This window comes from Pygocentrus nattereri, chromosome 10 (assembly GCF_015220715.1).
Source record: "Pygocentrus nattereri isolate fPygNat1 chromosome 10, fPygNat1.pri, whole genome shotgun sequence".
Classification (NCBI taxonomy): Eukaryota; Metazoa; Chordata; class Actinopteri; order Characiformes; family Serrasalmidae; genus Pygocentrus; species Pygocentrus nattereri.
The window spans coordinates 28,716,352-28,735,517 of record NC_051220.1 but is presented as its reverse complement, the minus strand read 5'-3'; the positions used below and the strand labels follow the sequence as shown (position 1 = coordinate 28,735,517).

Below are 19,166 nucleotides of genomic sequence, written 5' to 3'. Positions count from 1 at the left end.
TTAACCAAAGAATTTATATGAATGACCAAGGAGAGTGTGGGAACAAAATAAGAGATTGCAGATGTAGGGGGAAGGCATTATTAGAATCTCATCACTACTGAAGACAAGTACAGATAAACTAGATATCAGTGCTTTGGAGCTCATTAAAAGCATGTTTTGCTAGCATTCAGTTTTCAAAAGTTCACACTAATCCATGACTTTATGTCAGATAAAGCAGGCAGTGGTATAGTCTGAGCAGGGTTGATGCTGATGAAGTTTAAACCATGATGCTGTGTTATATGGCCAAATGGCAGCATGTATATGGTAAAGAGTAGTGGACCTAATACTGAGCCCTATGGGACACCCTTAGTAACACAGTAGAGGATTTATGATTCTAGATTACAGTATGTTGAAAATCCTGCAGCTACAATTCTCACATACACCAAACAAAGCACCCATATCACTTCCATTCTCTATAACTAACACTGCCCCTCATTATTTGTCCTAGCTACTCCACCATTGCTTGTACTCTCAGATCCTGTAATCATGGTCCAAATTTCAAGACTCTTCCATGGGTGGCATGTCATTGTAGCAGTGGCTCATCTCTAGAACAAACTTTTAGACAAGCTTCATAGCATCTCCTAACTTTCAACCTGCAAGTCCCAGTTAAATATTTTTGTCTTTTCTCTCAGTTCCATTCATCCCATTCTGTTATGTTATATTTTTGTGCCCTTCACCTGTATTATGTGTTACGTTTTCCTGTTTTTCCCATGGTGTGCTCTTATTCCCTTTTCTGTTTGAATGGCACTATTTTTGTTGTTTTATTCTAATAGTTCTGTTCTAAAGACATTTTTCTTTTCCTATGTGTTCTATAACTGATTTGTAAGTGGCCTAAGGGGTATTTCACAAAGCAGTGATAACTTAAGACCAAAATCAAGTCTGTCCAATAGGAAAGTTGCTGACATGCATCAGAGCATTATTTTCTACCTTCTGTCATGGTTATAATGGACTTATCATGATACAACTGCACAATGACACACTCATATGAACAAGGCAACTAGGAAATCATCTACATCATGGAGAGGAGGTTCTTCAGTGTGAAAATCAAATAAAGATATCCTCAAGAAACACAAAAAGAAGGAGAAAAGCAAAACGTTTGTTTCTTCACTACCAAAGTTAACTGTTTTTTTTTTTTTCCCAGAGCGTAGTGCTGCACAGGCTCAGCTGACCTACATGTGGCTAGCTTTAAGGTGTTATGTGTTATATTGCTAATTCAAAAAAGCCATCCATCAGACATTCCTAATTTCTTCTCTCAAACCATAATAGGATTTATGTTATGTTCTGGGAAAGGTAATTTCACTAGTTCAGCATTCAGTTAAATAATTGGCATATTATTTTTACAGCAAACTTAAAAATAGAAAATATACGTTGACTAGATTTGTGTTGATTTTACCTGACAAGATATATTTATTTTGCAGTGTAGATGGTGGTTGTGCCACACAGGAGCCCAGAGCCTTAACTATTTTAAAACTGTGTGCCCAGGGGGCCCAATCCTGTCTTTTGCTTCGAGCCCTAGAATCACTAAATCCGCTCCTGTCCACAGCCCAAGACTGAAAGCTTTATGCCTCTCTAGCCAACACTTGGCATTGGGGCATAGTGACCTTAATCGCATGAGCAGCTGCTCCACTGGCAATGCTTTCTATGGAGATTCTGCCAGCTCTCTGTTTAGCTGAATTCACTGGTCAGAAGGGGTGTCTGGATACTTTTGGACACCTTTTGGGGAGACAGAGGAGAAGTTTCCTGCAGTCCAGACCCACACAGCGAGCAGCTTTTCTCCGCAGTCATCTCGGGTCACCCTCTCCCCTCTGCTGATGTTTCTGAGGCGGGACACTACCCTGTGCATGTGATAGCGAGGGGAGGATGGTTTCTAAAAAAGCTCGTGCACCGAGTCAGCGGCACCAATTGGGAGTCCGACCGCGCTGGACGAGGCTAATAACCACGACTCATCCCTGGATATTCCTTCCTTCTTCCAGCGGCTGACGCGTGGATCTCGTCTCGCAACAGGGGGGTGAAGATGGGGGCAATAAGCTCAGCGCAGCGGGACAGCAAGCAGGACACGGTTACCGAGGCCAGCGCGGGACAGGACGAAGCACAGGAAAGCGGAGCTGAGGATAAGGTAAGGCACGAGTCAGTATCAGAGCCTGATGGTTTGCCTGCAGGCAGGGAAACGTTCCTGTGGACCTGCGGTTAAAACTGCGAGGGAAAAAAAAACTTACTGGGCTTTTTTTCTGCTGCTGCAGCCACTGCAGTGGATGTTGCTGTGATGGTGCCAGTTAACCTGCATGAAGCCTAGCCTAGCCTGCACACAGTCTTCACGAATACTTCCAGTTCAGAAAAATACACGAACGTTTACTTAGACAATATGAATGAACACGACGCTCTACTTTTGATATCCTGCTTGGATTTGAAGTGAGCGGTTACCCACTAGAGCAGAATTTCTCTTCACTTTTGGCGCGGTCCACTTTATCAGACTGGCTTAATTAGAATGTACAGGAAGTACAGGACACCGTTTTATTTTATTTTTTATGCTGCCACAATCCACGATGCGGTGCTGAAGGTGGTGTTTGTTGCGGCTTTTCTTAGCATACACAATTAGTTTGAGATGACCGCAGAGATAAAAGTCTATAATAAAAAAAATAAATAAATAAAATGAAACCTGTCCTGTGACTTTTGACTCACCCCGTAGTTCTAGATAACTGCCAAAAGATTTATTCAAACATTTAAATGAATTACTATATGTTACTATAAATACTAACTCATCAAAATACGTTAACTCTGTAACTGTGGCCTTAACTATAACTGTATATATACATATGCCAAACATTTTCTTATTCTATTATTTTTACCTTGTGTGTATTCTCTGTATGTCCTGTGTCCTGTATGTATGTTGCTGGAACACTCTAGTTTCCCTTAATTTTCCATTTATTTCAGTGTAATTCCATCTCTACATAGACATGTTTGACAAACCCATATGCACGCTTAATGTACCTTATTAATGCAGTGCTGTATTTGTGGCAGTCTTCTCCCAAAGGAAATATAGAATTTCCTCCAGCTGCAACCCCAAATAGCAGTTGCATTGATTTTTTTCTGTGTTAAACTTGATGAAGTCAGCCACAAACAGGAAGTCTGATGGCTCTCTTATGTCTTCAGAGATGATTGCTATTTCTATTTCTGATTGATTGATTGTCATTTGAATTATTGCAGAACCTAATTATAATACTATATATTATACTTTGCTTTCCTATTATTTTGTGAGGTTGCAATTTATTACTCATATGCAAATAAAAAAAATCACAGACAAAAAAGAGGTTAAACAGGATTATAAAAGATGAATCACCACTTGCCACCGTGAAGTGAACTCTCATTACATTATCTGCACTAAAGCACACATGATTTGAAATGAAAAGCTTGCTTTTGGACTTAAAAGCAGGCTTATAGCTACAGTATATATTTCTTTTCTATCATATCTAGAGAATCAAATAGAAACTGTAGTACATTTTATTACACTGACCAAATATGGAAGCACCAAAACATTCTTGTTCAGCAACTATGTTCATGTCTGGTGCTTAGGTGTGTATTCTTTGCATGTAATAACATGTATTTATCAACAAACGCTGGGAATCTAAGCAGAGAGCAGTTATAGTCACCTTTTCTCAGTTTGTAGGCCCTTTGTCACTTTGTCACAAAAAATATTTTGATTGTCAGGACAGCTCATAATCAACATCTATCCAGAGTTTTGGCACACTAGGTTGGTATCAGAAATGTTTCTGTACACTTCTGGATTCCTCTCTGCCTGTCATGAGCAGCAACAGCATCAGGGAAGATATGTGAGCCACACGTGCCATTTATTTAAAAAAATTCCTTCCACTGTGTTTTATAGTCAGTGTTTTAGTTTACAGGTCAATTACTTATTACTTCACATATTCACCATCACACTAGAACCGGTTGACTTCACCCATTTTAAATAGTTAGAGAATTAACCACCTTGTTTTCATCCTTTGAAGTGCAAAGATGGGCTCTGTTCATTGACCTGAGTTCATTCCACCACAATGCGACCACTGTCCAGAGTCTACAAGAACAGAGCTGTAATTGGGTTTGAAGGATGTTTTTTCTTAATACAGATGAGGACTTTTAGTTCACCAACAAAGTTGAACACTGAAGCAATTGCTGACATGTTTTTCTAACATAAATTTCAGAGAATTCAGAGAATGCTGTTAGTCAAGTTGACCAAATGGCACTTTTCTTTCTTAGGAAAAACGACATACTTTTATTGTACTTCTGCATGACTCTACCTGGCCTCACTTTATCAGCCCCAAGAAAAGCTGTGTGCACTGGAGAGAGATTTGTGACCTACACATCAAAACTGACTACCTGCAGTTCAGCTTCAATAGTCAAGAGGCTAGTAATAGCACAAAGGGCTATTACTTGAAATAATTCAAAATATTAAAAAAATTAAAGAATTCTTGCAGTGTTTTTTTCTGCCATTGTTTATGCTACATTTCTACAATCTGCTACATTATCTATTTAGGTTTTCACTCTGAGATCTTAGACAACCATTTGATGTGGTCAGATTGGATCACTCCACAGCCCAGTGCTGGAGAATTTTATACCTGTCTAGTTGTCGCTTGGAATTGGGCATGGTGAACTTGAACTCATGTGCAGCAACTCCAGAGCATCTCTTTCTACTTGCAATGCTTTGCTATTGACATACAAACTGTGTTTGTGTTTGTGTGTAAAATGAAAAGGATGTCTGGATACTTATGTAGTTTCGTGTGTTTCAGCTAACAAATTGTGGTAGAAACAGCCAGTGTCAAGCTCATCCAATACAACGTATTTAAAAAAAAATCTTATCTAAGCGATCACATACAGTTGCACTCAAATTATTGAACCCCCTCAAAGTGCAAGGCAGTTTGTAATATAAACAATATTAATGAGAATATACTAAATAATGCCTTAGTAAAAAAAGACGCTTTATTACTACAATGCCCATGTGCAAAATTATTCAAACCCCCATATTCAGTATTTTGTGGCACATCCTTTACACTGGTTCTCATGAGTAGGTGCTCACAAGCTTCCAGCATCTCTCTGTTGGAATCTTTGTCCATTGCAGCTCATTAATGTTCTCATTTCCATGCTGCCACAGCTTTATTTAAATCTCACCAAATATTTTCAATGGGATTTAAATCCTGGGACTGAGATGGCCACTCAAGGACATTCCAGGACTAATCTCTGGATCAAGCTTTGGTCAACTTGGATTTGGAAATCCAGTGATCACCAAGCTTCAATTTTCACAGTAAAGGCATCATATTCTTCTCCAAAACGGCCTGGTATTTAAAAAAATATTTGTTGATTACAAAATTGTTACAAAATTGATTTGTAAAATCTTAGCAGGGGTTGAATAATTTTGAGTGCAACTGTCTTTCTTATAACAATATTTGGTATAATGTGTAATGTACACTTGAAACCACACAGAGAAATCTTTTATTCTCACTTGCATTTGAGCACAATGTTTTTATTTTCCATCCATCCATCCATCCATTATCTTCCGCTTGTCCGGGGTTCGGGTCGCGGGGGCAGCATCCTAAGCAATGAAGCCCAGACCTCCCTTTCCCCAGCCACTTCCACCAGCTCTCCAAGGGGGATTCCGAGGCGCTCCCAGGCCAGCTGGGTGATATAGTCGCGCCAGCGTGTCCTGGGTCTTCCCCGGGGTCTCCTCCCAGTTGGACTCGCCTGTGACACCTCCCGAGGGAGGCGTCCAGGAGGCATCCTAACCAGATGCCCGAACCACCTCAGCTGGCTCCTCTCGACGTGAAGAAGCAGCGGCTCTACTCCGAGTCCTTCCCGGATGACTGAACTTCTCACCCTATCTCTAAGGGAGAGTCCAGACACCCTGCGGAGGAAACTCATTTCGGCCGCTTGCATTCGCGATCTTATTCTTTCGGTCATTACCCAAAGCTCATGACCATAGGTGAGGGTGGGAACGTAGATCGACCGGTAAATCGAGAGCCTTGCCTTATGGCTCAGCTCTTTCTTTACCACAACAGACCGGTAAAGAGCCCGCATCACTGCTGACCCAGCACCAATCCGCCTGTCAATCTCCCGCTCCCTTGTACCATCACTCGTGAACAAGACCCCGAGATACTTGAACTCCTCCACTTGAGGCAAGAGCCTATCCCCGACCCAGAGAGGGCTCTCCACCCTTTTCCGCCTGAGAACCATGGTCTCGGATTTAGAGGTACTGATTCTCATCCCAGCCGCTTCACACTCGGCTGCAAACCGATCCAGCGAAAGCTGAAGTTCGCGGCCTGATGTCCCCAATAGGACCACATCATCTGCAAACAGCAGTGATGTGACCCTGAGGTCACCAAACCGGACACCCTCCATCCCTTGACTGCGCCTAGAAATTCTATCCATAAAAATTATGAATAGAATCGGTGACAAAGGGCAGCCCTGACGGAGTCCAACTCTCACTGGGAACGAGTCTGACTTACTGCCGGCTATGCGAACCAAACTCCAGCTTTGTTTGTACAGGGCCTGAATGGCTCGTAGCAAAGAGCCATGTACCCCGTACTCCCGAAGCACCTCCCACAGAATACCCCGGGGAACACAGTCGAATGCCTTCTCCAGATCCACAAAGCACATGTGGACTGGTTGGGCAAACTCCCATGAACCCTCCAGAATCCTGGAGAGGGTGAAGAGTTGGTCCAGTGTTCCACGACCAGGGCGGAACCCGCACTGTTCCTCCTGGATCCGAGGTTCGACTATAAGCCGGACTCTCTTCTCCAGTACCCCTGCATAGACCTTGCCAGGGAGGCTGAGGAGTGTGATTCCCCTGTAGTTGGAACACACCCTCCGGTCCCCTTTTTTAAAAAGAGGCACCACCACCCCAGTCTGCCAATCCAGTGGCACCGCCCCCGATGTCCACGCAATGTTGAAAAGGCGTGTCAGCAAAGACAGCCCCACAACATCCAGAGCCTTGAGGAACTCAGGGCGGATCTCATCCACCCCTGGAGCCTTGCCACCAAGGAGCTTCTTAACTACCTTAGCGACTTCGGCCTCAGTAATGGACAAGCCTATTCCCATGTCCCCAGACTCAGCCTCCTCACTGGAGAACGTGTCGGTGGGATTGAGAAGGTCCTCAAAGTATTCCTTCCACCGCCCAATGACGTCTTCAGTCGAAGTCAGCAGCACACCATCTCCACTATATACAGTGCTAGTGGCACACTGCTTTCCCCTTCTGAGTCGCCTGACGGTTTGCCAGAATCTTTTCGGAGCCGACTTAAAGTCGGTTTCCAAGGCCTCACCAAACTCCTCCCATACACGGGTTTTTGCCTTGGCAACAACTGAAGCCGCAGATCGCTTGGCCTGTCGATACCTGCCAGCTGCCTCTGGTGTCCCACAGGCCAACCATGCCCGGTAGGACTCCTTCTTCAGCTTGACGGCATCTCTCACCTGGGGTGTCCACCACCGGGTTCGAGGATTACCGCCCCGACAGGCACCAACTACCTTACGGCCACAGCTACAGTCAGCCGCTTCAGCAATGGAGGAACGGAACATGGCCCATTCTGAGTCAATGTCCCCCACCTCCCCCGATATCTGGTCAAAGTTCTGACGGAGGTGTGAGTTGAAGATCAATCTGACAGGTTCTTCTGCTAGACGTTCCCAGCAAACCCTCACTATGCGTTTGGGCTTGCCTGGTCTGACCGGCATCTTCCCCCACCACCTGATCCAACTCACCACCAGGTGGTGATCAGTTGACAGCTCAGCTCCTCTCTTTACCCGAGTGTCCAAAACACATGGCCGCAAGTCCGATGACACGACTACAAAGTCAATCATTGAACTGCGGCCTAGGGTGTCCTGGTGCCATGTGCACTTATGGACATCCTTGTGTTCAAACATGGTGTTCGTGATGGACAAACTGTGGTTTGCACAGAAGTCCAAAAACTGAACACCACTCGGGTTCAGATCAGAGAGGCCATTCCTCCCAATCACACCCCTCCAGGTCTCACTGTCATTGCCCACGTGAGCGTTGAAGTCCCCCAGTAGGACAATAGAGTCTCCAGGAGGAGCACTTTCAAGCACCCTTCCCAAGGACTCTAAGAAGGCTGGGTACTCTGAACTGCTGTTCGGTGCATAAGCACAGACAACAGTCAGGACCCGTTCCCCAACCCGAAGGCGTAGGGAAGCTACCTTCTCGTCCACCGGAGAAAACCCCAACATACAGGCACCGAGTCGAGGGGCTATGAGAAAGCCCACACCTGCCCGCCGCCTCTCACCATGGGCAACTCCAGAAAAGAAAAAAGTCCAGCCCCTCTCAAGGAGATTGGACCCAGAGCCCAAGCTGTGTGTTGAGGTGAGCCCGACTATATCTAGCCGGTATCTCTCAACCTCGCGCACCAACTCAGGCTCCTTCCCCGCCAGTGAGGTAACGTTCCAAGTTCCAAAAGCCAGTTTCAGCAACCGAGGATCAGAACGCCAAGGCCCACGCCTTCGGACACTGCCCGATCCACAACGCACCGAACCCCTACTACTGCCCCTCCCATTGGTGGTGGGTCGATGGGAGGGGGGACTCATGTATCTCCTTCGGGCTGGGCCCGGCCGGGCACCATGAGTAAATGCCCGGCCACCAGACGCTCGCTGGCGAGCCCCTCCCCCAGGCCTGGCTCCAGGGTGGGGCCCCGGTAACCCTGTTCCGGGCAGGGTACACAAGTCCTGTTTTTCTGTCTTCATAGGGGTTATTATGGATCACACTTTGTCTGACCTGTCACCTAGGACCAGTTTGCCATGGGAGACCCTACCAGGAGCTTTTGCTCCAGACAACATAGCTCCTAAGATCATTCAAGCACGCAAACCCCTCCACCACGATAAGGTGGTGATCCAAGGAGAGGTGTTTTTATTTTAACAAATAAAATGACAGTGAGTATCTTTGCTGTTTCCTTCAGATAAGCATAGTCTTTGCATAGTTCTGAACTTCCTAGAAAGTCCATGGTCAAGTGATGACTTCATTACTGACTGGACGTGGTTTCCCTAGTTTAAGCTTACTTGTTTTTTACTGTTTTCCCTATTGGTAAAATAATTAAATGGTGCATTCACCTTCAGTTTTAACCTGTCCCACCTTTTGATCTAGTTGCTACAGAAGAATGGACGGATCTCAAGCCTGAATGAGAAGACAGAGAGCCAGACTGATGAGTCAAAAGGCCCCCATGAGGAGAGGGTCCTTGCAGAAGGTATGTTGATAATCATAGTTTTATTTGAAAATGACTTCCTTTGCTGTTACATTTTAATTATAGAAATGTGTGTTTACAATTTTTCAAACTGATGTTTACCATGGTCTGTTTCCTTGCAACTCTTAAATTTTCCCCCAATTGATGATTTATATAATTTCAGTTGGTTCTGGATATGTAACACTGAAAGAAGATGACACTGAGACAACTGAAGATCTTCAAGAAGGGGATACCTCTCAAGAAAACACTGAGGAGTTGGTCAAGGAGTTGGTCAAGGAGATGGTTAATGCAGATGGTGTGGCAGAAAAAGAGGCTGAAGTTGGTGACAAACAAAATGACATTGAAGTTGGTTTCAAAAAAATGTTTAGATTTGTTGGATTCAAGTTCACTCTGAAAAAAGATAAGTGTGACAAAAGTGATACCGAGGAACCACTCACAAATGAGCAGGACAAAAAAGTTGCAATCTGCTCAGAGGATTCTAGGGACATCACAGAAGACAGTTCCGTCAGCACAAATGAACAGGAAGAGATGCAAAAGGACATAACAGGGGGCGATGGACAAAATGAGTCTAGGAAAAGTAATACAGCTCCTGAGACAGACAATGAAACAGCAGAGAGTCAAATCTCAGAGATCACAGAAAACATTGAGAAAATCACTCCTGATGAAGAAGAGATTGAGGAAGTTACACAAAGCCCTGAGCCTGAGGAGCCCATGTCACCAATTAAGCGATTCTTCACACAGGGAATTTTCGCTACCTTAAGGAAGAAGAGAAAGTATGAAGCACCAAAAGAGAATAAAGAGGATGAACTCAAGAGAACTGACACAGAGGAGGGTGAAAAATTAGGTGAAGATGCACCAGAAGACCGTACATGTGTATGCCTTGACATCTCTAACATTACACCTGAAGAAGGTAGAGAACTGAACAAGCCTGCACCTGAGAAAGAACTAACGAATTCTCAAGAACAAGAAAAAGTACCAGCAAGTCCACTCATAAGGCTTTTTAGGAAACTTTCCACAAGAAGACAGAGAGAAGCAAAACCTACTGAAACAAACCTGACTGAGCCTGGGGAAAATCTAAATGAAAAGCTTCAGTCCTCCACAGAAGTAATCAAGGTTACGAAAGAGGAAGAAGAAGCAAAGCCTGCAGAGGAGGATCAGATCACAGATATTAGCCCTGAAGAGTCAAAAAAGAAATCAGATTCAGCTGTTTCATGGGAATCTCTGATATGTATTGGGTCTAACAAGAAAAGGTCCAGAAAAACATCTGACTCTGAAGACGCAACACAAGATAGAGGCGAAGAGCCCAAAAAAACAACTGAATCACCACTTGTAAGCTCAACTGAAGGTGATTATGACCATCTTACGTCCTCCACTGAACAAACAGGGAGCCCTGCAGAGGAAGAAGTTGGATCTACATGGAAATCTCTTAAAAAACTAGTTACCCCAAAAAGGAAGGGCAGAATGGAAGAAAGTGGTTCATCTGACCAGATACCTTCAGACACTGAGATTACCAAAGATGAATCTTCATGTTCTATAACGAAATTTATTCCAGGGCGTAAAAAGAGGAAGTTTGATGGTCAGCAAGAACAAATGTCTAATGAGGCAGGCAAGGATGCTGGGACAGACAATGAAGATGATGAAACACCAGCAGTTGTTCCACTATCTGAATATGAAATAATTGAACCTGAGAGTTTGAAAGAAACAACAGAAGAAAAAGAACAAGAGAAAAGGGTGCAACCCATGATTGAAGAGGACAAACCTAAAGAACCAAGTCCTTCAGTGAAATCTTCATACGATGTGAAGCCATCAGTTGTGCCCATTTCCTCTGATTATATTGAGGATTTGACAGAGTTCCTAAGCAAACATCAGCAACTTAGTGACATTCCAGAGGAAGGAATTATTGAGGAAAGTGTTGCAACACCAGTATCCTCTGCAGAGTGGACAACTCAAGATGACACGTTAGCTGAAGACATTGTAGAGCTGACAGCTGATGCAGTCACTGCCCCTGAGCCTGGAACTGAGCTATTTAATGGGGATGAAACTACTGAGATGGTATCAGCGGTCTCCCAGCTAACAGAATCTCCTAAAACATCTGGAAATGTGACACCAGTACCACTTGAGTATGACATGAGAGAAGCAGACGTGATCATTCAGGAGGTTGTTGAAACCATTTGCATGACTCCGAGTGTTATGTCAATCACTTCAAAAGACAAAGACCCAGAGGCTCTAGCTGTGTCTGTTTTTCCATGTATTGTAGAGTCAACTGTAACAGCTGAAATGAAAGTTTTAGTTGCCCATGAGAAAGCAGAAGCTACATCCATATGTACAGGCCTTGTTTCTCAGGAAATTGGAGATGTTGAAGAGATTTCTCCTTTAGCCTTAGTTGAGGGAATATCAGAGTCCATTGAAGCTGTGTCAACAGAACTTGTCTCTGAGGACTTGACAAAAGGACCTGAGTTAGCAGGACCTGCAACAGATGGTGTCTGTGCAGCTGAGGTCAAAGAAATAAAAACGGAGCTGCTTGAAGCATTTTTACCAGACAAGCAATACCCACCTCTTGTTGAAACTGAAAAAGAGATGGAAGACATATTTCAAATACATGCAGATTTGATGGAGGAAAGCAGAAAGGGTGAAATTTCTACAGTGGAACAGGAAGGAGAAGTGAAAGATGATACAACAGAAGCAATAAATGGCAATCAAGAAATTGCATCAGTTCAGATGGCGGTTGTCATTGCAGTACAAGGTGAAACTCTACTTCTTGAGAAGCAGGTTACTGCAAAGAATACGACTGGGGTTCCTGAGACAGAGGTTCCCCTGGATATGGCATTAAATATAATGGAACGAGTGCATGAAGAGCCAGCAGTCTACACTGAAGTAAGTGTTGAAGTTGAAAAAGAACAAAGTCTTCCACATACTGAATTATCAGCTACTGATTTTGAACAGGTCACTCTAGCTGATGTAGTTGAGTCAGTAGCACAAGATGTCATAGTCTCAGTACCCGACAGTTCTATAAACAAAGCCTCAGAAATCACAGAGAACATTGTTCAAATCACTGTAGCTGAAGTAGTTGAGACTCAAACACAAAATGTTTTAGCCTCAGAGCCAGCGGAAACTCTGGGTGAAGCCTCAGAAATCACAGAAGGAATGGTTGAGGTTTTTGCAACTGTTGAACCTCTAGAGACCACAGAGGCAATCAGTTTAGTAAGCCCAGTCTCCAGTTCTATCAAAGTTTTGGAAGTGGAGTTGGAAGATGAGGTTCAAATGAAAAATATTCCTTCACTACGTTTTGTGGATAATCATGAAATACAAGTGGAAGTGAAAGAAACTGAGTTAGGAATGGCAAAGATGGCTGTTGAGACGGTACCTGAAGTTGCCACTGCAGTGAATGTGGCAGATATCTATGATAAAGCAGAAGAATTCACAGAAGGAGATGCAGATGAGACAGTTCATGGCATTAAAGAGGGAATTACGGCTGAACCACCATGGGAAGAAAATGAGCTGAACCTAGCAGTCGAGCAAGATTCTCTTTCATCATTTACTAATGATGAAACCACTGTAGTGGAAGAGCCACAAGATGTACCAGAAGTTAAAGAGGACCTCGAAAAAGAGCATCTAGAATCAGACATAACTTCTGTAGAAGATCACAAAACAAAACAAAGCACAGAGGATGAAGTATACACAGTAACTCCTAATGAAGCTGAAAAGCAGGTAGAAAATATACAAATACACGTCATCTCTGAGCAAACAGGTCTCCAAGAGGAATCTGCAAAGGAGGGATGCCAACCATTAATAATGGACAATAACAAAGAAATACAATCAAAGGATCAAAAAACTGATCTGAGTTTTGATGCGCATAATACAGAATCACCTCCAGAGTCTGTAGAAGAAGCATCAGCAATGATAGAGACTAAAAGAACACATATGGTTGATGAAGCTGTGACTTCTGGCATACCTTCAGAGGATGAGCACAAAGAAAGAAAAGCAATGTGTGAAATTACTTCTGAAATTGCTAAAGAATCTCAAGAAATTATAGAGGCAGCTGCACTATCTCTAAAATTAACACAGCTTGAAATTAACACAGACCAACAACAAACGGAAATGATTATATCAAAACAAAAAGAGAGTCAAGAAACTGAATCAAGTGTCCAGATTTGCACAGAAGACAAACAAGTAGCTGAAGATATTGTGGAAGTGACTAAAACAATATCAGAGGTACCTATTGTGTATGTTGAGGAAACAAAACAACAGGTAGTTTCATCTACTGATGAGGGGTCTAAAGAAATTGAACAAACATCTGAAGTAGAGAAAGTAATTATAGCTAAAACTGAAGGACAGGAGACTGAAATATCTGAGGAACCAGTGGCAACAGAGCAGCATGAAGAAGCAACATCAGGTGAAGACAAAGTAACAGTGACTACAGCAGAGGTTGTGACAGTTGAAGCTCCATTGATATTTAAACAGGAACCAGAGGCTTTGGTTACATCTGCAATAGAAGTGAGCGAGCCTGTCGTTACATTAAGAAAACATATGCAAGAATCCAGTGAAAACGTAAGGGACCAGATGGCAGACATTCCATGTATAAGTATCCAGGAACTGGTAAGTACACTGGAGGTTGAAAAAGCAGCAGCCTTTGAAATGGACGGAGAAACTCAGTCTGTTATGGAACAGAAAGAGGAACCACCCACAGCCATTTCTGAAGCAGAGACTGCAGTGTCTGTTGAGCTGGTAAAAGAACCACCAGTGGTCACTGAGAATGAAACTGAGACACCAGTAGTCACACAACCTGAAGTGCAAACACAAGTAATGAACGAACTCAAAGCAGAGGCACTGGAGGTGACCGTACCAAAGGTAGAAACACATGTAGTAACAGAGGTTAAACTGGAAACAGCAGTAGTAACAGAGCTTGAAGTAGAGACACCAGTAGTGACATCAGTGGTAAAAGAACTTGAAGTAGAAACACCAGTGGTAACATCTGTAGCAAAGAATACTGATGCAAAAACCAATGATCTTCCATCACTGATAAAAGTCAAAGAAGTGCAGCCAGTGTTTACTGTCAGTCTACCTGTGGTAGCTCAAGGGAGCACTGTGGGGGAAATGCCAACACAAGACGAAACACCAACAGTGACAGAAACATTAGTACCTCAGCTACAAACACCAGTGTCAAAAGAGGAAGAAACGCTAGTGGAGATTTCCGAAGAAAAGGATGTGAAGGTCATGGCACCAGTTGCAGTTGATGTAAAAGAATCAAAGCTAGAAATGGCTAAAGCAGAAGAGACAATTGTACAAGTAGCAGTGCCAGAACTGGAAGCACAAATACCTGCTGTGACATCAGCAGTTGAAACAAAAACTCTGGTGGGGACATGTGAGGAAAAGAACCTTGAAGCACAGAGTCTTCTTGTTACATCAATAAAAGACATCAAAGAAGTGGGGACCACATTTTTGACATCAGTAGTCAATGATCCGCTAAAAACACAAGTAAGTACAGTGGTACAAACACCAATCTTGGTCCAAACAACGCAAATGCCAGAAGTGCCAACAGTGACACTAGATGTTGAAACAAAAGCTGAAACATCTGCATTTTATGTTACTGCCCCAAAAATTGCAGCACCTGAGGCAACAGAAGTAAAAGTTGAAACAGTAGTAGTACCTGCAATGGAGGTAAAGACACCAGCTGCAGCATCAGTGGTAACAGAGCTTAAAGTGGAACCTGTAAAGGAAGAAGAGAAGGCAGAACCAGCAACAGCTCCTGTTATAATCCCACTAACTGTGGCACCTGAAGTATCAGAGGTAGAAACAGTAGTAGTACCTGAAGTGGAGGTAAAGACACCAGCTGCATCATCAGTGGTAACAGAGCTAAAAGTGGCTCCTGTAAAGGAAAAAGAGAAGGCAGAACCAGTAACAGCTCCTGTTATAATCCCACCAACTGTAGAACCTGAGGTAACAGGGGTAGAAACAGTAGTAGCAACTGAAGTGGAAGTAAAGACACCAGCTGCATCATCAGTGTTAACAGAGCTAAAAGTGGCTCCCGTAAAGGAAAAAGAGAAGGCAGAACCAGTAACAGCTCCTGTTATAATCCCACCAACTGTAGAACCTGATGTAACAGGGGTAGAAACAGTAGTAGCAACTGAAGTGGAAGTAAAGACACCAGCTGCATCATCAGTGGTAACAGAGCTTAAAGTGGCACCTGTAAAGGAAGAAGAGAAGGTAGCAACAGCTCCTGTTATAATCCCACCAACTGTAGCACCAGAGGTAACAGGGGTAGAAACAGTAGCAGTAACTGAAGTGGAAGTGAAGACACCAGCTTCAACATCAGTGGTAACAGAGCTAAAAGTGGCTCCTGTAAAGGAAAAAGAGAAGGCAGAACCAGTAACAGGTCCTGTTATAATCCCACCAACTGTAGAACCTGAGGTAACAGGGGTAGAAATAGTAGTAGCAACTGAAGTGGAAGTAAAGACACCAGCTGCATCATCAGTGTTAACAGAGCTAAAAGTGGCTCCTGTAAAGGAAAAAGAGAAGGCAGAACCAGTAACAGCTCCTGTTATAATCCCACCAACTGTAGAACCTGATGTAACAGAGGTAGAAACAGTAGTAGCAACTGAAGTGGAAGTAAAGACACCAGCTGCATCATCAGTGGTAACAGAGCTTAAAGCGGCACCTGTAAAGGTAGAAGAGAAGGTAGCAACAGCTCCTGTTATAATCCCACCAACTGTAGCACCAGAGGTAACAGGGGTAGAAACAGTAGCAGCAACTGAAGTGGAAGTGAAGACACCAGCTTCAACATCAGTGGTAACAGAGCTTAAAGTGGCACCTGTAAAGGACGAAGCGAAGGCAGAACCAGCAGCAGCTCCTGTTATAATACCACCAACTGTAGCACCTGAGGTAACAGGGGTAGAAACAGTAGTAGTAACTGAAGCAGAAGTAAAGACACCAGCTTCAACATCAGTGGTAACAGAGCTAAAAGTGGCTCCTGTAAAGGAAAAAGAGAAGGCAGAACCAGTAACAGGTCCTGTTATAATCCCACCAACTGTAGAACCTGAGGTAACAGGGGTAGAAATAGTAGTAGCAACTGAAGTGGAAGTAAAGACACCAGCTGCATCATCAGTGTTAACAGAGCTAAAAGTGGCTCCTGTAAAGGAAAAAGAGAAGGCAGAACCAGTAACAGCTCCTGTTATAATCCCACCAACTGTAGAACCTGATGTAACAGAGGTAGAAACAGTAGTAGCAACTGAAGTGGAAGTAAAGACACCAGCTGCATCATCAGTGGTAACAGAGCTTAAAGCGGCACCTGTAAAGGTAGAAGAGAAGGTAGCAACAGCTCCTGTTATAATCCCACCAACTGTAGCACCAGAGGTAACAGGGGTAGAAACAGTAGCAGCAACTGAAGTGGAAGTGAAGACACCAGCTTCAACATCAGTGGTAACAGAGCTTAAAGTGGCACCTGTAAAGGACGAAGCGAAGGCAGAACCAGCAGCAGCTCCTGTTATAATACCACCAACTGTAGCACCTGAGGTAACAGGGGTAGAAACAGTAGTAGTAACTGAAGCAGAAGTAAAGACACCAGCTGCATTGTCAGTGGTAACAGAGCTTAAAGCGGCAACTCTAAAGGAAGAAGAGAAGACAGAACCAGCAGCAGCTCCTGTTATAATTCCACCAACTGTAGCACCTGAGGTAACAGGGGTAGAAACAGTAGTAGTAACTGAAGCAGAAGTAAAGACACCAGCTGCATTGTCAGTGGTAACAGAGCTTAAAGTGGCAACTCTAAAGGAAGAAGAGAAAACAGAACCAGCAACAGCTCCTGTTATAATCCCACCAACTGTGGCACCTGAGGTAACAGGGGTAGAAACAATAGTAGTAACTGAAGTGGAAGTAAAGACACCAGCTGCATCATCAGTGGTAACAGAGCTTAAAGAGGCACCTGTAAAGGAAGAAGAGAAGGCAGAACCAGCAGCAGCTCCTGTTATAATCCCAGCAACTGTAGAACCTGCGGTAACAGGGGTAGAAACAGTAGTAGCAACTGAAGTGGAAGTAAAGCCACCAGCTGCATCATCAGTGCTAACAGAGCTTAAAGAGGCACCTGTAAAGGAAGAAAAGGCAGAACCAGCAGCAGCTCCTGTTATAATCCCATCAACTGCAGCACCTGAGGTAACAGGGGTAGAAACAGGAGTAATAGCTGAAGTGGAAGTAAAGACACCAGCTGCATCATCAGTGGTAACAGAGCTTAAAGAGCCACCTGTAAAGGAAGAAAAGGCAGAACCAGCAGCAGCTCCTGTTATAATCCCATCAACTGTAACACCTGAGGTAACAGGGGTAGAAACAGGAGTAATATCTGAAGTGGAAGTAAAGACACCAGCTGCATCATCAGTGGTAACAGAGCTTAAAGAGCCACCTGTAAAGGAAGAAAAGGCAGAACCAGCAGCAGCTCCTGTTATAATCCTATCAACTGTAGCACCTGAGGTAACAGGGGTAGAAACAGGAGTAATAGCTGAAGTGGAAGTAAAGACACTAGCTGTATCATCAGTGGTAACAGAGCTTAAAGTGGCACCTGTAACAAAAGAAGAGAAGGCAGAACCAGCAACAGCTCCCGTTATAATCCCACCAACAGCAGCACCAAAGGTCCAAACTCTAACAATGGTTGAAACACCAACAATTGTTCCAGCAGTTGAAAAGCCAATCATTGTCCCCGTGGTACAAATACTCACACCTGGCAAAACAGTAGCAGACACAGAACCACCAGAAGTAAAGGAAACATTTGAGGAGGCATTAGTTACAACTGAGGCTGCACCACCATCTCTGACTGAGGCAAAAGTGAAAGTAACAGAGGCAACTAACAAGGTCACTCAAACCATACAAAGTACTGCAGAGTCAAAAGAAGACACAGAGAATCTTGAAGCAGTCAACCTAGTACCAAAAGAGGTTGTCGTCTCCATGGCGACAGCCGAACAACTGCCAGATGTGGATGATGATGTGTGGGAGGATGCTGTAGATGATATCAGAGTTGATGATTGTTCCACTGCCAAAGCAGGTGTCTAATTGCAAGATGGCAACACATAAAGCAAGAGCTTGTAAGTGGTCAAACTACATCCTTCAGAACTGTTGTGCACAGTGAGAGAAACATAAACATAACGTTGTTAATGCTTTAATAATCTATTAATAGTTACATTTACTTTTTAATAGTAAGAACATTTATATTTCAGTGATGCCTTTTTTCATTTTACTGTTTCTTTTACAGGTTGGACAGGCAAACTTTTCAAATGAAGGTCTCTAGAGGCTAGTCTTCAATTACCCTATATAGAAGCATAAGTATTAGTAGTACTTTGAAAGGTTGCGGGCATATGGTACCCAAAATGAACATCTTGCCAAGCCCTAGAGGAGCAATGCAAGGCCAAATTCTGTGAAGTATCACAAAGCATGTCTACAAGAAAAAAACACAATGCTTGACTGGCCCAAAATATAATACATTTTCTGTCCAGTCTAGAAGTATTTTATTTTACAAACCTGTATAAAAACAGGGTACTAATACCAAGCTCTTGAAATAGAGCAATCCAGTACGTTTTGTCATTTAATATTGTAATCTGATTTTGCATCTTCATTTTCCTGATCACCACCCATGAATGTAAGGGGAAGTCTCATATTGCATAATGTTTGAATATATATATAAATATATATATATATATATATATATATATATATATATATATATATATATATATATATATATATATATAAACTATATACAATCTAATGTCTTGTTTCACCTCACCCTCTTGTATCAATGATTACAAGCCTCACAGACATGTCCATCTTTCCTGTAAACCATACTTTTTAGCACCATTATTCATATATGTTCAGTATTACTATTTATTTATGAATTAATTAAGTTCCATTTAAACGAATATGTATCTA

The 19,166-nt window shown here is 43.1% G+C and overlaps 1 protein-coding gene across 1 annotated transcript; it reads left to right on the top strand.

Moving 5' to 3' along the window:
* The first annotated feature begins 1,707 nt into the window (after window positions 1-1,707).
* akap12a (A kinase (PRKA) anchor protein 12a) lies at window positions 1,708-18,928 on the top strand. Its single transcript, XM_037542125.1, has 4 exons — window positions 1,708-2,155; window positions 9,167-9,266; window positions 9,427-18,325; window positions 18,493-18,928. The coding sequence occupies exons 1-3, from the start codon at window positions 2,054-2,056 to the stop codon at window positions 18,291-18,293; spliced, it is 9,069 nt and encodes a 3,022-aa protein (XP_037398022.1). The 5' UTR covers window positions 1,708-2,053; the 3' UTR covers window positions 18,294-18,325; window positions 18,493-18,928.
* The last annotated feature ends 238 nt before the right edge of the window (window positions 18,929-19,166 follow it).

Coding starts and splice junctions, on each gene's coding strand:
- akap12a (XM_037542125.1), top strand. CDS start 2,054: ATGGGGGCAATAAGCTCAGCGCAGCGGGACAGCAAGCAGGACACGGTT. Junction 2,156..9,166: donor AAAGCGGAGCTGAGGATAAG/GTAAGGCACGAG, acceptor CTTTTGATCTAG/TTGCTACAGAAGAATGGACG. Junction 9,267..9,426: donor GGAGAGGGTCCTTGCAGAAG/GTATGTTGATAA, acceptor ATATAATTTCAG/TTGGTTCTGGATATGTAACA.